The sequence below is a fragment of the Calliphora vicina genome, chromosome 1 (assembly GCF_958450345.1).
Source record: "Calliphora vicina chromosome 1, idCalVici1.1, whole genome shotgun sequence".
In the NCBI taxonomy this organism is placed as follows: domain Eukaryota; kingdom Metazoa; phylum Arthropoda; class Insecta; order Diptera; family Calliphoridae; genus Calliphora; species Calliphora vicina.
Genome location: NC_088780.1, coordinates 30841426 through 30860130, shown reverse-complemented (window position 1 = coordinate 30860130; position 18705 = coordinate 30841426). Strand labels below are relative to the sequence as shown.

At 30.1% G+C, this 18705-nt stretch overlaps 1 protein-coding gene across 1 annotated transcript in view; it reads left to right on the top strand.

Moving 5' to 3' along the window:
• The window catches only part of Lgr3 (Leucine-rich repeat-containing G protein-coupled receptor 3), an 85213-nt gene that overhangs the window by 26166 nt on the left and 40342 nt on the right, over window positions 1–18705 (top strand). Inside the window, exons 2-6 of the mRNA XM_065514970.1 lie at window positions 3749–4156; window positions 8725–8834; window positions 8912–8991; window positions 9070–9357; window positions 9533–9604. Of these exons, the coding sequence (XP_065371042.1) occupies window positions 3749–4156; window positions 8725–8834; window positions 8912–8991; window positions 9070–9357; window positions 9533–9604 (958 nt within the window). The remainder of the gene's footprint in view (window positions 1–3748; window positions 4157–8724; window positions 8835–8911; window positions 8992–9069; window positions 9358–9532; window positions 9605–18705) is intronic.

Genomic DNA, 18705 nt, shown 5'->3' with positions numbered 1-18705 from the left:
CCTAACGCTACCAACAAAGTAAATAATAATTTTTATATCATTTCTAGGGTCATAAAAATCACAGTTAAAACAATCTCAATTGTTATGTGGATACATATTCAGGCGTGTCACAGTACAAATACAATAGAAAATTGAGATTTTGATTTAAGATCTAACCAAAGGAGTAATTTTGTTGGAGATTGAAACTAAGGTACTAAAGGGGACAAATATCTGTTTTTCAGTATTTAAAAGTTTCTTTACATATTTTTTATAATGGTATTGTGCACAAGGGTTGGTCAATTGGTGCGGTCGTGATAAGCGTATAAATTGTAATCTACGGAAAATTCTAAGAACTTTTGGAAATATTCATTACATAATCCATAAGGCCTATTATCGTTTTGCCAAGCTAGGATAATGTCAATGCCATTTATAGATTGAGATGAGTGGGGATTTTCTTCCACAAGGGGATTATTTTCTGGCAGGTTTCTCTTTATGACCGCATTTCTCTGGAATACCTGAGTCGGAATGTCTGTGTATTCCAGTTTGCCGTAATTAAGATCTTACTGGTCTCGCACTTAATGTGTTGTATCGCTGCAGGTACTGTTATCCCTTATGTGTTTGGACGTAGACCAGGAAGTAGCCCAATTTGGAACAGACGCTTCTGGTTTTTATACCCTACACCACCATGTGTTTGTGCTGATGTTTATAATGCCCAAAAATATTAGTCTAACACTCACCTTAACGAAAACCGATCGACTCAGAATCACTTTCTGGGTCGATTAAACTATGTCCTAATGAAATAATTCCCATCAAAAATGAAATAATTCCCAAACTTGAAAAATGAAATAACTACCAAAGGTTAAAATTAAATTACTCCCAATAATCGGCGGGAAAAATATAAGTCCCAAAAAAGCGAAATAACTCCCAATGAAATAAATCCCAATAGAAATTAAATAATTCCCAATCCGAAGCAATTTATTTATGAAATCTAAAAAAAGGAACTACAAACGTGAAATTATTCTTCGCTTACCAAACATTTTTTGCATTGCGGGCCTATGGCGTAGCGCAAAGTTTTACTCCTCTGGGATGTGTCAAAAACTGGCTTTACTCAGAAAATTTTACCTAGCCCCTATACAAATGTCCTCCCGAAATAGGACTTTAACGGTCATAAATATTTACTTTTTATAGGTACATATACACATTTCGTTCCAAATTAGATTCATATATAAGGAAGTCATAGATCCCATATACGCTTCTGAAAATCACATTAAATAGCATAAATTTCTTAAAAATATTGGTATCCACATAGAATTCAATAGAAATGAGTTTCATATAGTCATAAATTACACTTCATAATTTCATGGCGATCGGTCCATAATTAGTCGTAGCTGCCATATAAGTCTCATTTCAGAAAATCATTCACGAACATTAAATATTGAAATTTGAATAGAAAAAGGGTTTTGCTCATTTATTCAGTGTAGGGTATGGTCGGGCTTGAAAATTGTGAAACAATTTCTATTGAAAAATTAAATTTTATATGCTTTCATTGTTTTGGTTTAATTTTGGGACATGTTTTAAATTGTATTAAAGTGAAATATAATGTGTAATTAAAATATATTAGTAAAGATTAACTAGACGACACTGGTTTAGTATTTATAAAATTCATTAAAATTATGTTTAATATACTATATATTCATCAAAATTATATAGTGAAAACAAATTTGAAAATTGTTGGTACCGAGGGGACCAGGTCCATCCAAAAGGGCAAAAATTCTCAAATCGCATAGTCGATATCAAAATATAGTAACCCATTTTAGATGGCTTAAAATGTTCTTAGTTATTTTGTAAAGGGTTCCAAAAAATATAACCAGAAAACTAAAAAATCTCATTTTTGGGATTTTTCAACACTTTCTTGGGAATTACGGGATTCCTGATTACAAATTTCAAAATTTGTTTTATTTTTCCATTTTCAATAGAAAATTCTATATATGTACATAACTGTAATATTTCGTTAAAAAATATTTATAAAAAAAATTAATTTGAATTTTAAAATTTTGTATCTTTGCTCAATAAAATTCATTTTTTGTCACATTTTCCAAAAAAGTATTCCATGAATTCTTTAAATGTAAAAAGTTATATATATTTTTGAAAAATAGACAAAATCCCCTATCGATTTATATATAACATGTTTACCTTAAGTCTTTTACACGGCAAATTAATTAGGGAAAACTTACAATACAGACAGACGGACGGACATAGCTAGATCGTCTTAGAACCTTATGAGGACGCAGAATATATATGTATATATGAATGCGGGTCTGCGATGAATATTTTTATGTTTTATAAACAGAATGACAAAATCAATATCATCTTTTTTGATGGTGGGTATAAAAATCGAAATAGTTGTATACGTTTTTTGAGCAAACTTAGGGTTTTTATCCCGGGAATTCCCGGTACAAATTTCCCGGGAATTTTGCCAATTTTTCACTACACGATTCATGGGATTTTTAGTCGGCAATCCCGGGAATTAAAAACTGACGAAAATACATAGAAAACCAGTTAGAATTCTGTTTTATTCAACAAAAAACCGTGAAAAGTTTTTTGCATATATCTTGGCAATAATAGAATAAATTTAAAAAGAGAATTCATTATTTATAGAATTTATTTCTTATTGAATCATTCGAATTTCTTTAAATTTCTTCTTCAAATCCATAACAAAATAGCTTCAAAAATTTATTAAATGATTAAATTTTTCTTCAATTAAAATCTAGTACAAAAAGTTTTAAGACAATTTTTTCAATTAATTTTGGAAATGATTTGATTTAACAAAAATTTAATCATTCAAATTTGTAATAAATTCTGTTATTAATTAACTTTAAAATTAATTCAGTTTAAACAAAGGCTTTGGAATGAATCTAAAAAATGAAATAGTATTAGGAAGGGATTTATGGGATGAAAGGCTGACATTTTTTAATTACGGATTAAGATTTTAGTGAATTAAGCTCAAGTTTTATTAATAAATTCGTAGATCTGATATTTAAGAATTATAAATTTGCCGATTCCAGGGAAACAAAAATGGTCGGGAAATTAAAAACCCTAAGCAAACGGTATATTTATACTTAGGCCCTAATTTTGTAAATCACTTCACCAAAGTGGAAAGCAAAAACAAAATTTCAAACATTTTAAAAATTTGTTTTATATACAAATTCTGAACAGAACAAACGCACCAACATTTAGGGTATTGATTTGCCTTTCATAATTTGAAAATTTTGTATGAAAAACAAAAACAAATTTTGAAAATGATTGAAATTTTGTTTTTGCTTTCCACATAAATATCACTTTGGTGACGTGATTTACAAACTTAGGGCATTAATCGAACGTTTTGTATTAAAATCTCAATTTTCATAGCAAGTTGACTTATAAACTAAAGATATTTGATTCACATAAAAGATCTCTAGAAGAAGCAGCGAATGAGCTAAAAAAGTTGTATCATAATCAGATTAAACTTATTTTTCGAAAAGTCTTGATATGAAGCCGAAAGACAGAACAAAATTTTTGAGAAATTGTATCTTAAACTGAAATAAACATCCATTTTAGTTGTAGTCAAAATAAACCACCATTTTTTTTGGAAGTCAAATACATTTTAAATTATCTTACAACCTTGTTAATTTTTCTTACAAACCTTTAAAATTCAAACATTTATTTCCCTTTATTGTTAATCATAATTTAATTTTAACTAATATTTATGCTTGCTTTCTCCTCCAACTAGGACCCTGTCCTCATGGTACATTTGCCTGCGATAATGGTGAATTGTGTGTGTTACAGCGACAAATCTGTAACAATCACAGGGATTGTCATGATGGCAGCGATGAAGATCCCGTTGAGTGTGGCCTACTTTATGGCAGTCGTGAAATGACCAATAAAATAGTGGGAAATGCCATTGAAAAACAACGACGTCAACAACAACTAACTACCACAGCAACCAACAGCACTAGCGTGGACAGTAACACAGTAACTCGTTTAGGGCGAATACAACAGGGAGAGCAGGAATTTAATTTAAACAAACATTTACAACAAAATATTACAAAGTCTACGACGGCCATTACAATGCCAGCGTCTACAACGACGCCCGCAACAACAAGTATTAATGTGAATAATACCAGTCGTATTATTTGTGGTGAGTAAGTAAATTGTTTTACAACATATTTTCTTTCTTTCTTTCAGTTTGTGTTAAGTTTAATTAGAATTTATAAATGATACTAGAGATTTTTTTGCTGGTTATTTTTTTTTTAGAAATTTTAACTAGAAAAAGAAAATTTGTAGGGATTTGTTTCATTTAGAGGAAATTTTCTGTTCGCTTAGGCGTATGAGTGTTATTTAATGGAATGAAATTATTTATATCAAGTATACGCCGTGTATTGGTAAGAGTGTTCGCAGATTTCAATTAATTTGAAATTCAAATTCTTTAAATAGCTACTAATTAACTTTGCCTTTAATAATAAAGTGAGACAGTTTAGAATAGAAGAAATGTGTTTGTGTGAAAACAATTTACTCGGCTCACACCAATTGGGACGACTTTAAATTTAAGTTTCTTTTAAACTACTGGTTCGATTGAAACACCATGTTACTTGGAAATTATAGAGGAGTGTCTAAACTTTTAGAAATATGCACTTTTAACCATCCACTTTTGACCAACTCGAGTTGTCATCTATCTATATATATAAAAGAGTAACGTTACTGACTCACTGACTCACTGACTGACTGACTGATTCATCATCGCACAGCCCAAACGGCTGAAGCTAGAATCATGAAATTTTAACTGTGGGTTCCTCCCTCCCCAAAACGATCCGATAAGAAGGGATTTTTGGAAATTCGAACGTTTAGGGGGTAAAAAGGGTAAAAACGGGTAAATTCGGTAACCTTATATCTTAAAAACTAATAAAGATACAAAAAAAACTTAAAATTGCATGTTACTCTATTCAAAAAATAAGCTGACAGGTGTTTCGTACTTTTTCGAAATTCGAAACTTTTAGTGGAGAAAACGAGTAAAAACTGTATTTTGGTACTTTTTTGGCACCCTATGTATCTTTTAAACCAATAAACATAGAATCAAATTTTAAATCGTATTCTTTACTTATCAAAAAATAAGAAATATAAGTTTGGTATTTTTTGGAAATTCGAAACCTTAAGGGATAAAAATTGTGTTTATTTTTGGTACTTTTTCATAAAATATGTTTTTCTATAATTTGACATAGACATACGAATATTTTATTATGAGCTCCCACCACGTTACAGAAATTTATTTGAATAAAATTGTACCACCTCAATGGGGATAAAAAAAGGTACCAAAAAGGGGATAAAATCGGGAAAATACATTATATTTGAAATTATTAAGCCAATTTTGATAATTTTTTTAACGTTGGTTCCTGGATTCATACAAAAATTAACTAACAGGGTGTTATTTGGAACTCGTGTACCAAGGTGTATATTGGGCCAAATCCGGGTAAACAGTTTGGTACTTTTTTTAAAACATATTTATTCTTGGGCACATTAACACAGATTTTAATATTTTCAGACATGCCTGTAGCATAAACAATTTTGGCAAAATGGAATATTTTTAAATTTCAAACTTGAGGGGTGTTCAAGGAAGAAAAGGGAAATTGGTACTTTTCTCCTAATGGTACTTTTTTAACATTTTAAATTAATTCAGTTATCGACATTAAAGCTAGCTGATATGTATCTGAGTGAAGTTGGTGTTAGGAATAGGGGATAATATTTAGGTACCAAAATGTGTGAACTGAACTATAGGTACTTTTTTGTTCTTCTAATGGTACTTTTTTGAAATTTCTATAACAATGGACTTAGAAACATGAAATTAAACATATATGTTTAATTTCCAGTGAGTGAGAATTCTAGGGGGAGACTTTTTGGTACTTTTTCTTTATTCGAATGGTACTTTTTGTAATTTCTTCACCAATGAACCTAAAGCCATCAAATTAAGCTTATATGGACCCGAGTAAGTGGGAAACCACAGTGGGTGATTTTTGGTACTTTTTATATATTCTAATGGTACTTTTTTGAATTTTCTATAATAATGGACCTAGAGTTTCCAAAAAATCGAAGAATTTCAAAACCGCGTTTTCGGTTTTAAAAAATTAAAAACCGATCGGTTTCGGTTTTGTGATAATTTATTATTTATTAAGTATTATAGAAACAAAATTAGTTGATAATATAGGAAATGATATACAAATCTAAAATTCAGACTTAACGGGTTATGGTTTAGTGAATGCGAATTTAAAAGTGATAATCAATGGTACTATTTCCTTATTGCAATGGTACTTTTTGAATATTTTATAATAATAAACCTAAAAATTTAAAATTAGGAAAACATTTTGCATTTTCTATAATAATGGACCCAGAAATATGAAATTAGACATTTACAATTAGATTCACAAAGTCAGACTTGATAGTACTATTTCTTTCTTCTAATTGGGGTGGCGAAGCGCACCGGGTCAGCTAGTGCTAGATAAGATTGTATGGTATATGATATATGATGGCGTCAAATAAAAGTTACAATTTTGATTGATAACAAAATTATGTGGGCGTTAAAAGAAATTTATAAACTTATAAATTACTTCTTATTATAAAGGGTCTTCGTATAGAGACTGAGGCCCTTTGCTCCTTATAGGATAGAGAAGACAGTTAATAGCAGCTATATTATTGAAGCTAAATAAGTCGAATTGACTATCATTTATACAGTTTGTTTTACCAAATAACCACGGACAATGAATAACAAAATAAAATGGCTGTTCTGGTCAGACAAAGTTCTGTGCGCTTCACCCATTTTATGACGAGACCCATTTCTGGAAGAAAATGTCGAATTTGTTACGATTAGTCTCAAAATTTCATAAAATATATATTGATCGATAGCTAACAGCACAACTTAAATAAACTTTTACAAATTGGTTTTCTTTGGCTCTCCTAGACTTCACCAGAGGTTGCTAAAGTCAGTCAAAATTAAGAAAAAATTAACGAATAAAAAATTTAATTGAATTGCTTCAAAAAAATAATTCGCAAAAATTCCTTTTTTAGAAATGAGTTTAATCGATATAAAAAATCGATTTTTGGTCAGAATAATATAAGTGATCACAGATCGAACTGCTTTTCTTGATTAAACGCTTATTGGCCAAGTTATTAGCGAATTTAGATATTTTGAGTTTTTATATAAAAAAATCGATTTTTGGTCAGAAATATGAGTGATCACAGATCGAGATCCTTTTCTTGATTAAACGCTTATTGCGCAAGATATAAGCGAATTTATATATTTTGAGTTTTTATATAAAAAATGGATTTTTGGCCAGAAATATAAGTTATCACAGATTGAGCTCCTTTTCTTGATTAAACGCTTATTGGCCAAGTTATTAGCAAATTTATATATTTTGAGTTTTTATATAAAAAATCGATTTTTGGCCAGAAATATGAGTGATTACAGATCAAACTCCTTTTCTTGATTAAACGCTTATTGGCCAATTTAGATATTTTGAGTCTTTTGATTAAACGCTTTTTGGCCAAGTTATTAGCGATTTTAGATATTTTGAGTTTTTATATAAAAAATCGATTTTTGTTCTGAAATATGAGTGATCACAGATCGAGCTGCTTTTCTTAATTAAAAGGCTATTGGCCATGTTATTAGCGATTTTAGATATTTTGAGTTTTTATATAAAAAATCGATTTTTGGTCAGAAATATAAGTGATCACAGATCGTGCTCCTTTTCTTGATTAAACGCTTATTGGCCAAGTTATTAGCGATTTTAGATATTTTGAGTTTTTATATAAAAAATCAATTTTTGGCCAGAAATATAAGTGATCACAGATCGAGCTCATTTTCTTGATTAAATGCTTATTGGCCAAGTTATTAGCGAATTTAGATATTTTGAGTTTTTATATAAAAAATTGATTTTTGTTCTGAAATATGAGTGATCACAGATCGAGCTCTTTTTCTTGATTAAACGCTTATTGGCCAAGTTATTAGCGAATTTAGATATTTTGAGTTTTTATATAAAAAATCGATTTTTGGCCAGAAATATGAGTGATCACAGATCGAGATCTTTTCTTTATTAAGTTATTCGCGAATTTAGATAATTTGAGTTTTTATATCAAAAACCGATTTTTTTTCTAAAATATGAGTGATAACATCGAGATCATTTTCTTGATTAAACGCTTATTGGCCAAGTTATTAGCGAATTTAGATATTTTGAGTTTTTATATAAAAAATCGATTTTTTGTCAGAAATATGAGTGATCACATATCGAGCTGCTTTTCTTGATTAAACGCTTATTGGCCAAGTTATTAGCGAATTTAAATATTTCGAGTTTCTATATAAAAAATAGATTTTTGTTGAGAAATATGAGTGATCACAGATCACTTTCTTGATTAAACGCTTATTGGCCAAGTTATTAGCGATTTTAGATATTTTGAGTTTTTACATAAAAAATCGGTTTTTGGTCAGAAATATGAGTGATCAGCAATCGAAATTCGGTTAAAAAATATTTTTTAAACCGAATTTTTTTTTCACCAAAAAAAAATTTAAAAACTAAAATTTTTTAAAAAAAATTTAAAAATAACAATGAAAAAAAATTAAATTTGAAATATAATTTGGTGAAGGGTATATAAGATTCGGCACAGCCCAGTATACATCACTTTCATTATTTTTTTAATTAAATAATTCCAATAATTTCTTATTATTTTCATTAATAGAAATCTCAACATATCCAAAACAATGTACCTGCCTTAAATCATTAATTTTTTGTAAAAATACTGCAAAACTAACAAAAATACCTGAAATTGGACAACAAGTAAGTGATGACACCTAAACAAAAATATTATTTTTGAATATAAAATCTTAATTCAATGTAAAACCTTATATTTTAAGGTTACTGACATAATCATCATTGACAACAATTTGACATTGCAAGCAAATGATTTGCAATATTTTACCAAACTAAGAAGATTGTAAGTTTTGCTTGAATTCATGAATACACTAAATAAAACTTCACTTAATTTAAATATGTTTTCTTTTTGTTTCAACAGAAAACTAAAAGCGAATAACATTAAAGAATTGCCCCTGGGTTTATTTCAGCATTTGGATCAATTAAAAACTCTTGATTTACGTTACAATCAATTGACCATTTTGCAGCCCTTTACCTTTAAAGGTTTGATAAATCTTCAATGGCTGTTTCTGGGTTCAAATCGTTTAACATGTTTGCCGGTTAAAGAAATGTTTTTAAATTTGCCACGTTTGGAGTGGTTACATTTAAGTGATAATTTATTGTCATTGAATGGCAGCAATTTTCCACGCATGCAGGTTTTGTATGAATTGTGAGTATTAAACGCGATTTGATATTGATTTTTTCTTACTAAATTGCTTCAAAAAGCATAAATTATTTATTATTAAATTTATGCTATGGATTTTTATTATTTTTCTTTCTTTTCTATTTTATCTATTTAAAACATACTTGCGAAAAAAAAACTTCTTTATGGTTTTTTTTTAAAGATATTTGGACTATAATAGAATATTATATATTGGCGAGGAAACTTTTGCACAATTGGATAATTTGCATTTACTGTAAGTACATACATTTTCTATTATATGTTTAAAGATTGATATAAAAAATAACAAATAAACAGGGTCTTTGACAGTAGAGCTTAAAAATGCTTTCTTTCCTGAAAATTCTCTACCTTTCTATACAATTTTATTAAAATAAGTTAAAGGGTATTTTTAGAACTTGAAATTGTAAAAAATAACACAAAAAATTAAATTGTAATCAACATTTGTATATGGGCTAGGTGAAATCAGGGACCAATATTACCCATTTTCAATTCCAATACCAAACCTTATCAACAGAGATTCTTTGTGCAAAATTTCAGCCAGGTACACTGGTGCATATTCCTATAAACGCACACTAGTTTTTTCTTAAAAAAGATTCTAAAAATTAAACATGAACATATTTAGGGGGCTACAAATTTGTTTATTACATTAGTTAAGACTTCACTTGAAATATTGTTTACAAAAAAAATTCGTTTGTACTTTATTTATTTTTTTACTTAATTTTCGAGATTAACAGCCATTTTTAAGGATATTTTCCTATAAACGCACTTTAATTTATGGGCTACTGTAGCATTATTAATAATGTGTGGATGATCCTTTGTTATGGATTGTTTCAAAAATACGGTGTGGTATTGATTCCACTAATATTTTAAGCTGATTGGAATCAATTTCCTCCCAGACTTGTTTAATTCTAAGTTTCAGCTCTGTCACAGTCATTATGCTTTCATTCTGAACATTATTTGCATAAACTTTACGGGCAATGTATCGCCAGTTCTCCATTGGCTTTAAGTCCGGACTACAAGCCGGCCAGTCCAACAGAGGAATGCTATGTTCATTAAACCAAGATTTCAATTGCTTAGAAACATGGATTGAAGCATTATCTTGTTGGAATATGCAATCTTCATCAATTGTTTCATCCATAAATGAGAGAAGAGCATCTTCCAACAGTTCGTTATAAATCGCACTATTCATTTTTGTCGGAACAAAACATATTTTCGACTTGCCAACTGCAGAAAACGCTGCCCAAACCATAACACTGCCACCACCGAATTTACGTTTTGACATCCGAACATCGTTTGATCTCAAATCGTGCCAATAGCACGAGTATGAGTCAGGACCGTCTAAATTAAATTTTTTTTCGTCAGAGAAAATTACTTTTTTCGACTCATCTGTCCATTTCGTATATTTTCTTGCGAATTTTAGACGATTTTCTTTATGGTACTTTTTTAGCATTGGTTTACATTTCGGCTTTTTCCATTTTATGTTTTCATCGTTTCGTAAAATGTGTGCAACGTGTTTGGAAGTCACTGGAAAATTCAATTTATTCTTTATTTGTGTGGAATTCAATTTGTTGCGGGTTGCTTCTTGTTTTATTAGATTAAGTTGTCTTCTTGTTAGTTTCGTATTTCCCTTTGTAGGTTTGCGAACTCCATATTTTTCTATTGGAACATCCTTGGTCGTGACAAAATTTAATTTGAATCTTTTCTTGATCGGACAAAAAAGTTCCCTTGGGCATCTTTAAAAGTGATAAAATTTATTGATTCAAATAGAAAAAAGTTGCAGTAAATTGAGATGTGACTATTAGAAACGTACCTTTGGTTGAAAAAAAACTAAAATTGATAATATTTAATTTTTGGTAACTGTTTTCAAAACAAATTTCACATCTGCGTTTATACGAATCTTCCACTTAAAATAGCACCAAGAAAATTTTATCGCATAATTAAGGCACCTTAAAGGTACCTTTAAGTTGTCTCTCATTAAAAAAGTTAAATTTTGCTTTTGGATGAGAACAAAAAAGATATAACAAAAATACAGAAAAAAATTAAGTGGAATATGCACCAGTGTATTATAAAAAAAACTGGAGTGGGTGGGTAAAAATTTTGAAAATTTAATTTTCAAATGCTAATATCTCCTAAGCTATAAGAGATAATTTATGTTATTTTTTTTTTTTGAAATCGGAGCACAAACGAATAAAAAGGATCGTTTTAAAAATTTAACATACCCGGGGTGTCCTACTTTGGGGACCCCTGGCCGCGCCCCTGGTGGCTTCATGAGCTCCAAATTCTAAACTTAAACTCGACAACACTTCCTCTTGACGCACGTTACAGATTGGTTTCCCTGTTTTTATTATCAATGTGCGCTGGTAAAAGTAAATTTATTCGAAAAAATTAACTGGTTTTTGGTTTAATTTAGTATTAAAAAATTCCTGGGAATTCTCGGGAAAGAAAAGATTTTTAAATTTCTTCCCGGGAAGGGAAAAATTCCGGGAAATTCGGAACCCAAAATTACGAAGTCGTATATAAAATGCTTGAATCGATTACTGATTTTCAAAGTAAATTTTTATAATTTGGTAGCGTTGTTTAAGCATCAATTTATTCACGATAATTTGCCTTAGTAAACTGTTCATAAATGTCAAAAAGTGAGTTCAGTATGACAGTTCGTTTGTCAGTTAACCCTATTGTAAAATCTATTGGGCTAAAAAAAAACACACTTCATATTCAATTTATATTTTTCCACCTCACTTCACTCTATAACCTATTGTGTTTTGTAACTGCCCCTTTATATTTATTCCTCTTTTTTATTTTCTTTCTATTTTATGTTCATAAATATTCACACTTGAGATTTCTTTAAGATTAATGTGTCAAATTGGGGTTTCTTTATTGTGAATTTTATTGTTTTATCTACATAAACATTTGTCTCTTTTAATAAATAGTTTTCGCAAAATTAATATACAAAAGATTTTACTTATTTAGATGTGTTTGAAATGCCACTAACTTTTTGCCATAAATATCATGTGTGTAATTTATTTAAAAAAAAAAACACTTAAGGACATTTAAGTAAATGCAGAAATGCACAATAACAATATGTTTTAAAGTGAAAATGTAACCATTTTCAATCTTAGTTATCTTTATAATAACTTGACTAATTAAAATAATAAGATTTCAAATTCCATATAAAACTGATTCATTGTGATGCCAAATAAATATATCCATAGATTTAGGGACAGAAAATCAGTTGACACAAAAGAAGAATTAAGACATAAACCGAATTTTTGTCGCCACAACAGAAAAACTTGGTCATTTATATTGTTATGAAGTTGCAATAGCGATTTGAATTTAACGGTCTGTAACGACTGCCTGCAACAATCATCTTGTTTATAAACATGTCCATCAATAGAAGCTTCTACTTATCAACAATGTTGATAGCATTGTTTGTAAGTATGGCAACACCTAATGTTTAAGCTGCTAACATTAATATCGTAAGCTCTACATTTCGAATATACTAGTTTTGTCCGTTAAGATCATTGTAGAAGCTACTCGAAAGAAAGGCGCGGTCTATAAATAGTGGCAGAGCATGCAGTCGTTAGTCATTTTATCATAGATGCTGTTAGAGTAAACATCAACTGCTTTACCAGCGTATACTTGTTCATTATAAAGTGTGTAATTTAAGTGTGTGTATTTCTGCGAATTATAAACGTGTATAAAAACACTGAGTGAGTATTTTAACTGTTGTTGTGTAAATTTATATAAATAAAGAGATGTTACAAATTTTAAACTACTAAACTGCTTTTATTTGCATCAAAAGTATCCGATTTATTTAAAGAAAATAAACCACCGTTTTTAAAAGGTAAAAACGTAACAATATTGAATTATTTGATTAGCAATAAATTCTATTTTCTCTGTGTCACAAAACCAGAATAATTTTTATTTAAAACATGAATATTAACTGTTCTAGTAGGTCGATTTAATAAAAATTGTAATATTAAGCTCTTAAAGTAATTATTGAAAGGCTTTACATTAAAACGTTTAAGGATATTCCTAAAGATAGAGTCTTAAGAATCAAAAATTTTAAATATAAACCGCGTAACCAGTTTTTTAAAGACAAAAACCGAAAATGGTTAAACGGTTTTTTAAAGACAAAAATCAAAAACGCATTTTTCAAAAATACACTTTTTCGGTTAAACCGGAAACCGATTTTTTAAATTTGCCGTTTTTTGGACACTTAATATTCATATTTAGAGAAAATAAAGACAATAATACTGGTATAAATTCGTTTATAGACATTCTGCTTTGGGAAAGTTCTCTTTGGAATAGAATTATCCAATATTTCCCAATTTAACTTAGTATGACATCCTAAATCTTTTAATAAAAGTATAAATATTATTGAATTTTGACCGATTATTTAAAAATTTTTCCTTTTTTTGTTGCTTAATTTTGGATTAGAAAATTCCTGGGAAGACCCCTGGCTTTTATGAAGAAAAAAACATAAATACAAAGTAGTACACTAGAATAGTTTCGGTTTGTTTCAGATTAAGCCGAATATTAGGTTCGGTTTTGGCCTTAATAAAGCGATTTCGTTCGGACTCTTATATTTTGTAATTAGAAACATTATATAAAATTGAAAAGCGGTATTTAAACTGTTTTAATTTTAAAGATTTTTAAACTAATTTTTGCCATAAATATCATGTGTTTAATTTATTTTGGAAAAAAAAACTGTCTCTCCTGTAAAATTAAAAACATTACAGCCAATGATGTATTAGAAGCTTCTTAAATACTTTTCAATTTCTTTTTTTTTTCCAAAATCTTGAATACATTACATTTTTTTGTATTATGTTCATAATAAATTAAATGCAAAACGATTTAATACACGAAATTAGGTTATAAATATTGTACCAGTACTATTCGACTAGACACACACAAGTGTTAATTTAAATTAAGTGCCGAATTTGATTAAAAGCAAAAAAGAAAAACATAATTTACCAACTTTAGGCAAAAAAGCTAAAGATTTATTAAAATATAAACGACCAGCAAAAAAAGCACAAGTAATTTTCAGATTTGTATTCTTTGTGTAGGGATTGTCTTTTCGCTTTTATTAAAAAAAAACTATGTAAAATAAAGAACAAATTGTTAAGTTTTTGGCTAAAAGTCAAGATAAATTAAACAATTGCAAACGTTTAAGAATGATGAAAATGTAACAGCAGCCTTTAGGTATGCTTTGAAATTTGTAAACAAAAAAAAAAAAAGAACTATAACTGTCCAGATGGTATGGTGGGGTGGGTTGACGAAAAACAGAAAATGAAAAGTGTAAATGTAAGAAATACATATAAAGGGTGTTTTTTAGGCCCGATTTAACTTAGTCTGCTGTGTGTACAAATTTTCATTAAATTCAATATTTCGTTGGGCCACCACGGGCATATACAAGTAACAAAATTTTCCAGTTCTGCGGACGTTATATTTTGCCATTCTTCTGGAAGCTTCTCCTTTAACATTGGTTCACAAGTAATAAGATGTTTTCGGATCATCCGTTGTAGAATTTCCCACACGCGCTCAATAACATTTAAGTCCAGGCTTTGTGGTGGTGTGTACAATTGTCGTGGGGCATGGTAGAGTAGCCAATCTTTGACAGTTTGAGACGTATGTTTCGAATCGCTATCTTGCTGAAATATCCAACTTTAACCAAGAGTTAGAATATCAAATGGTGCTCTCAAATTTTGTTCCAAAATGGATTTGTACTGATAACGATCCATATTACCCTCAATAATCACTAACTTTCCCACTCCAGAAGCAGCGACAGTATCCCAAACCATCACACTGTCACCACCATGCTTAACTGTAGCATGTAAGTTTCTCGGATGCATTGCTGTATTTGTTTTGCGCCATACTTTATCTCTCTCCAACACTTCCAAATATGTTATACTTCAACTCATTAGTGAACAAAACTCGCTTCCAGAATTACATGTCCTTTTCAAAGTGCCTTTGGGCGAATTCCAAACGAAGTTTGCGATCCGTTCGCTAATTTACGAGGATTTCTGCTTTAATTACCATTATTATTTAAGGTTCTTTGAATTGTTCGTGAATAAACAATATCTTTTGATCTTGTTGCGAGTTCTTCTGCCAAATTTGTGGTATTTACCTTTGAGTTTTTGTTGACTTCTTTTAAAATGAAGATTACATCTCTACGATGTAGTTTCTTTGGGCGACCACTTCGCGGCTTTTTTTTAACTGTACCAGTGTTTTCAAAGTAACTGAATATTTCTTGATCTGCAGACTTAATAAATTGCATTGCTTATCTGTTAGTATTCAAAAATAACAGGACATGCTGTGGTCGTATGTAGACTTTTGTCAATGTTTTTTTTTATTGTTTTTTATGAATAATTTTGCAAGTTTACATTGCAACAACATTTTTTTGGTGTTGCTATGCACAAATAGATTTCAAACAAAACTGCATTATTATTTTTTTATTTACCGGGTTTTCTCTCATAAAGTGGCAAAAATTGTGGTCGTACGTAGACTTATGTCGACCACTGTATGTAGAAAGAAAAGAAGACGTATAATGAATATTAAGTGTGTTTTTAAGCCCGATAGAACTTACGAAAGGGTTAACTTAGTCAAACGAACTGTCAGACTGCTTTCACTTTTTGACATTTATGATCAGTTTACTCTGTCAAATCATCATGAATAGATTGACGCTTAAACAACGCTACCAAATTATCCAAATTTATTTTGACGACTTCGTGATATTTATGGAGCACATATTCATCCATCTGAACAAACCATTCATCCAACGTACTGAAGATAAATCGCCACTGTAAATGAAAGTGTGCACGAAGATCCACAAATTCTTATCTCAAAATTATGTTCAGCGTTGAGGTTAATTTTTGGATTAACGGGTTTGATAGTAAATAAAATTGCCGCATATGGAGTGTACCAATCCACAACAAAACCTACAGACTCCATTACATCAGAAAAATGCACCGTTTAGTGGGGTTGCCATCAGTGTGCATCATCGGACATTATTTTTCATCAATAATAAAGCCGGAGCTCGCGTTACGATCATCGGAGATCGTTACCGCACCATGATCAATGATTTTTTTATTTGAAAATATGGATGACATTGATCCGGCCTAGATGTGGTTTCAACAGAATGAAGCTATGTACAATAAGGAGACCACAACCATCGATTTATTGAAATAAAAATTTGGCTTGATTTCGTGAAATGGACCTGTCAATTGGCCTCCAAGGTCGTGCGTTTTGACACCTCTCCTGTGGGTCCACGTGAAGTCAATGGTTTATGCTGATAAAAAAGCAACAATTGGCGCATTGGAGAAAGTGGACAAAAATTGCACTCCTGAATGCACTTCATCAAGAACAGCAGCGCACAGTGGTATGAGAAAAAAAAAAGAGGGAAATAAATCTGTAACTTCTAAACCCTTAGTCCGATTTGAATGAAATGAAAGTGTTGTCGAGTTTAAGTTTTGAATCTGGACCTCATGAGCCCATCAGGAGCTGGGCCAGGGGTCCCTAAAGTAGGACACCTCGGGTATGGTAAATTTTTAAAATTATCCTATTTCTTCGTTTGTGTACCGATTTCAAAAAAATTACATTACAGTTTTTTGATGACCACGGTTCCAAATATTTCCCGATTTTCTCCATTTTTCTTTCATAGGATTAACAACAGATGTATATATCAAATAAAGAAAGAATTGTTTAAAAATCATGACTAAGTCGATTTTTCGCTATTTTTTTTTGGGAAAAAAGTACTTTTTTTCTTTTTAAGTTATCTAAAAAATTGCTAAAAGGATGTATAATGAATTTATACATTTTGAAAAGCTAATGTTACACCAAATATTTTAAATAAAAAAAAATATATAATTTTTGATACCGAGGGGACCAGGTCCATTCAAAAAACGCCAATTTTTTCAATAAAATTCAACTTTAGGGTAAAAATTCTCAAATCGTATAGTCAAAATATAGTAACCCATTTTAGATGGCTCAATATGTTCTTAATTATTTTGTAAAGGGTTCCGATAACCCCGCACCTGGTGTGGATATTATAGCCAAAAAACGAAAATATCCCATTTTTGGAATTTTTCAATACTTTTTTGGGAATTGCGGGATTCGTGATTACATATTTCAAAATTTGTTTTTATTTTTCCATTTTCAATAAAAAAATCGATATAAGTGTAAAATTTCATTAAAAAATATTCATAAATAAAAATTTTATTATAATTTGAAAAATTTGTATCTATGCAAAAACTCAATAAAAAGCATTTTTTGTCATATTTTTCAAAAAAGTATTCCATGAATTTTTTAATTGTCAAAAGTTATATACATTATTGAAAAGTAGAGAAAATCCATATATCCATTGATATATAACATGTCTACCTTATGTTTTTTACGTGGCAAATTAATTAGGAAAACTGAAATATTTGGAACCGCGGTCATCAAAAAAACTGGAGTAGGGTGGGTAAAAATATTGAAAATTTAATTTTCAAATGCGAATATCTTCTAAGCTATAAGAGATAATTGATAGCTACGACGAGGTTTTTTGTGAGAAGATTCTGTATGTGTAATTTTTTGGAAATCGGAACACAAACAAAGAAATAGTATCATTTTAAAAATTTACCATACCAGAGGTGTCTTACTTTGGGACCCCTGGCCCAGCTCCTGGTGGGCTCATGAGGTCCAGATTCAATACTTAAACTCGACAACACTTCCCCTTTGCGCGTGTGCAATTTCATTTATTTCCCTCTTTTTTTTCATACCACTGTGCAGCGGTGGCCATATGCCCGAAATCAGTTTCAAATGTTAATGCCAAGTATTGATCTTTAGAACAAAAAAAAAATACATACTATTTTGGAGTTATTTTTCACAATTTAAAATTCTATTGACTTAAAAAACACCCTTTATTTACATAATTAAATTCAATCAATCGATGCAATCGTCCTGTTGAAACCACATATCGTTGATGTCCATATCATCCAAACAGTGACTTTTTCGGGATGCATTGGACGCCATTGGATCTCTCTCAAATTCGACAATTTTATGAACATTATGGTCAGTTTCCAATAGTTCCAGCGCCCATTCTGGGAACACAATTTTATAATTTGCACCCGTTGTTGAAAGCTATATCCGTCCATGATGATATGGCAAAACTAACTAAATAAAAGACAGCAATTTCGAGAGATATAGCTTCAACAATATGACCGCTGTCAAAGTTCGAAAGTCCCTATTACAAGACCCTTTATTTATTTAGCTATATGCTTACATCTTCAAGCTGTCCAAATCAGATTTAAATAATCAGTTTTATAAATAGCCCTACAATTAATGACACCCAAC